The sequence below is a fragment of the Zea mays genome, chromosome 7 (genome assembly GCF_902167145.1).
Source record: "Zea mays cultivar B73 chromosome 7, Zm-B73-REFERENCE-NAM-5.0, whole genome shotgun sequence".
In the NCBI taxonomy this organism is placed as follows: domain Eukaryota; kingdom Viridiplantae; phylum Streptophyta; class Magnoliopsida; order Poales; family Poaceae; genus Zea; species Zea mays.
The window spans coordinates 17,660,702-17,664,757 of NC_050102.1; the positions used below are offsets into that span (position 1 = coordinate 17,660,702).

At 50.9% G+C, this 4,056-nt stretch overlaps 1 protein-coding gene across 1 annotated transcript; it reads left to right on the forward strand.

The window, feature by feature from the left end:
- The first annotated feature begins 1,645 nt into the window (after positions 1 to 1,645).
- Positions 1,646 to 3,518, forward strand: LOC100277646 (uncharacterized). Its single transcript, NM_001151156.1, is given in 3 exon segments — positions 1,646 to 2,011; positions 2,134 to 2,654; positions 3,084 to 3,518. Coding segments are annotated over 3 exon segments (762 nt in total). The 5' UTR covers positions 1,646 to 1,896; the 3' UTR covers positions 3,210 to 3,518.
- The last annotated feature ends 538 nt before the right edge of the window (positions 3,519 to 4,056 follow it).

A 4,056-nucleotide genomic window follows, 5' to 3' on the forward strand; every position in this document is an offset into this window, starting at 1 on the left:
GGATGGACTCCTTGGACGACGACGGCGCCCTAGCGGCGTTTGAGGGGAGGGACACATCGTTGGAGCCGACATGGAGCTCCTAGATGGTTTGCAGTGTGTTGGCGTGGTACAAGGTTGGGGGTTTTGCGGAACCATTGAGGAGCGATCCCGACGGCTGACGTAAAAAGGATGATGTGGCGCTTTGTATGCGCGGCTAGATACAGGTAGGGTGACAATGGACTCTAAATTTTATACTATAAAATGTAAGGATCGGATCGAGTTAGGATCGGGCTATATTTCTATTGATTTTTGAACTAAAAATAATTTAGGGTCTTAGCAATTTGTGAAGAAACATTTGGATCGTGATCCATTAACACCTCTAGATACATGACTTTTACATATGTAAATAAATTAGAGAGAAGCTAGCTCTAGAAACCGAGCAAAGCCAAGAGCCCAAAAAAGAGACTTCACAGCTCTCTCTCTCATTCTCTCCTCCGCTGTGAAAATAGGAGTTGGAGTAAGAGCACTAAACTACTACTAGTAGTATTTAGATTACAAACAAAAAATCAACCAAAGTACAGCCCCAAATAATCCCCGGCGACAGCGGTAGCTAGCTCCAGCAGCTCTCGTGTGACAGGCACGGAATCGCGGTGTAGCTAGCTCCGGTTCCAAATTGTGCAGTTCGTGATCTCGACTCCCAGCCAGCTTGATTGCTGTCCGTCTCTATCCGGCCGGTTTACATCCCAGCTTTTGAGAGGGGAGGTGGTTTTCTACGGAAGCTTCTTCTAACCGCGCCTCTCTCTCGCTGTCAAGAGCTCTCGATCCGCCCTGGTTCGCACTCCACTCTGATTTTTTTTACTCGTTTTATTTGTTTATTTATATATATGATATCGTGCTTTATTTCCTTCCACGTCATACCTGTCCGCCATCTACTAGTAGCATACAGATCCCACCTTAGTTCATACCAACGACTTGGGTGCGTGTACGTGTGTATTCAATCTATCGCGCGTGTGAAGTGCAAGCGTCTACTCTACTCGCGATTAGCTTTCCATGAATGGTCTTGCGACTAGCTTTATGAGATAGAGAGAGAAAAAGGAAACAACCTGAAAGGCAGAAATGGTTATTTCGCGCTAAACTCACTTGAGCATAACTCTGACGGTGATGCTAGATGGTAGTAGCTTATTAGCACCAGCGAGCGCAATTATTATCGGTGATGGCAGCACAGCTCGGGGGTTCATCTCCTGTCGTTCTATTCCTTTCAGCTAAGCTAATCCAGCAGGTTGAGTGAGCAGCAAGCCTTAGATATTCGCCCGTAGTTTTCACCTCTCTCTCTCTCCTCCCCTGCCCTGTTACGGATCGCACTAAAGCATGCACAAGCACAACACAACAGCTCGCGTCTGCTAGAACAGTCTACCAGGAGCTAGCTCGATGATCGAGTGGCGAATGAAGGCACAAGTCCTCGGTGGTGGCGGGCCCCAGAGACCATTTGCTTTCGCGCCCTTGTCACCTAGCAGCTAGCAGCAGAGGGAGGAAGGACAAGCCCACACACAAGCTCTCTTCTTTTCTCTCTGCCGTCTCTCCTCCTTCGCTGCCGTTTGGTGCTCGTGTCGCGTGTGGCTGCGCTCGTATATAGCGTAGCTTTCTAGGATCCCACCAGCAGAGTAGCAGTAGCAGGCGCCTGGTTTCCGGTTTCCCTGCAGTGAAGGAAGAGGAAGCCCAACCCCAAGGACAGCAGCGTACAATCAGGCTGATGCTTGTTGGAACTCAGCTGTTGATGCTTGTAAGCCTCGCTGCCTGGCTGCGTCCTGTGCTGTAGATACGAGATCCCGCAGCGTTCGTTTGTTGCACTTGCACCGGCTTGCTGCTAGCTTGCGACAGGACTAGGAGGAGCTAGCCGAGGAGGAGGTGTGTGACTCCATGGACGCGGGCCAGCAGGATGCGTGGGACTGGGACTGGGAGGTCCTGCTGCCAGACCACAGGAGCTCATCCTCCGTGCGCCACCACCACGGCAGCAACAATAATACCCTTGACGGTAAGGACCGCCCATCCATCCCTTCTCGTCTCACGTGGTTTCGGTTATGGCAGCGCTAGCGTCTGAACTGAATCTCTTTTGATCGGTCGGCTGGCTGGCTGGTTGGTCGCGTACACCACCAGATCAAGAAGAAGCAGAGGAGCTCGACCTGCTGCTGCCTGCGCCAGGAGGGGACGACGTCGTTGACGCGCACGACGACGAGTGCAAGGACATCGGCGTCGTGCCGGACGACGAGGCCAAGAAGTCCTCCTCCGTCGCGCCTAGCGCTGCCGCCGGCGATCCGACGATGGCCTCCTCCGAGGGCGCCGTGGAAGCGAAGGAGCCGTTCCAGAGCCCTGATGACGCCAAGGCCACCGCCGACGACGGCGGCAAGTTTGCTGCCCAGCAGCAGGAGGAGGAGGAGGGGGAGGACGAGGAGGAAGATGCCGGCAAGGAAAACGACGACGACGACAAGGCGGCGCGTGCGCCGCAGTGCGTGGTGTTCAGCGTGGGGAAGCTGAAGGTGAACGGGATCGGCGCGCTGTGCTCGTTCGGCGTCGCGGCCGCCACCCTCTGCGTGTTCCTCGTCGGCGGCAGGCAGCACCACAGGCGGCAGGAGCAGCGGGAGGAGACGATCCAGCTGCAGTTCTACGGCGACGATAAGGTTCGCTGACGACTCATTTACCGGCTACCGCCGCGCGCGCCTTTTCCTTTCCACCTAATATCCATCCGCAATCTCTCTCGATCTTTTACGAAAGCAGTATTCTTTTGAGCAAATAGTAGTTAATTAGTCGGGCATGAAGAATGCGAGTGCGAGGTCTGAGTAATTAATTAATTAATTGTTACGGTCTACCTTGGGCGTTAGTATTTGTCTGTCGTCTTGTCTGACGCAAACAGATAGTAACTCCTTACCACTAGCTAGCAGATCGTTTGGACCCAGCTGCTTGTTGTACGTGCTACTTGTTGTTTCTTTGATTGACAAACGAATGAATCGATGACAGTAACTGATTCTGTCTGAAGAAGATGCCTGCTTGCCTGCCGTGCCTGCCTCTTTGTGTTGTGTAGTGTGTGTGCTGATGTGGTGTGCATGCAGAGGATCCATCAGGTGGTGCAGCAGACGTCGAGGCTGAACCAGGCCATGTCGTCCGTGATGGGGGCGGGAGGAGGCGCGTCCGCGAGGGCCAACATATCCTTCGGTGGATTCTACGATGGATTCTGACGGAACACTGGGGAACAGATGGGTGTAGCTAGTATACACTGCCGCGTACTACTGGTGGACGATGTAAATAATTATTGGGGGCTCTTATTATTATTATTAGACCTTGGTTTAATGCTACACAGATACGGACGGACGGATGGATGGGTTATAGGTTTATTCAAGTTGATAGTAACTAAGGGGCATAGGGAAGTCTTAATTAGTTGACAAGTTATTAGTAACTAAAAACGTCGAACCATGCGTGCATGCTCCTCTTGGGTTTACATATATTTGTATTCATTATATATTAATGAATGATCTGTGTGCATGCAATAAAAAAAAAGAAAAAAAAGAGAACCTTTAAAGTTGAATTAGCTGGTGTATACACGCAACTTAATGTGATATCAGAACCAGAGATCACGAGTAAGCTATCATACTGGTTGGATCGCTTCCCGCTACCAAGCCCCCTCCCCTACTCCTATTCTCATTTTGGCGTTAGACTATCCACAGCGGTTCCCCTTAATTTCCTCCCTATATCACTTTTTTGTGTCACATCATCAATATTTCATACCCTGCTTTTTAATCTCCCGCAGCGGTTCCCACTAAATACTCTCTCTATATCCCACTACAACCATAAAATATCATTTTTTATACCTACTTTTTATCCAGTATCAATTTTTCATCTACTAACAATTCATCGCGGGTCTACAGCTGCAGTACCAAATAGTGTTAGGGCGCATGAACAGTGACACGCCAGAACTGGAGGGAGAGAGAGCTAGAGCGGCATGCAAGGGGAGAGAGAGCTAGAGCGGCAAACTATGCGGGCATAGGGGGTCTCCTGTAGCCGCCATGCAAGAGGAGAGAGAGCTAG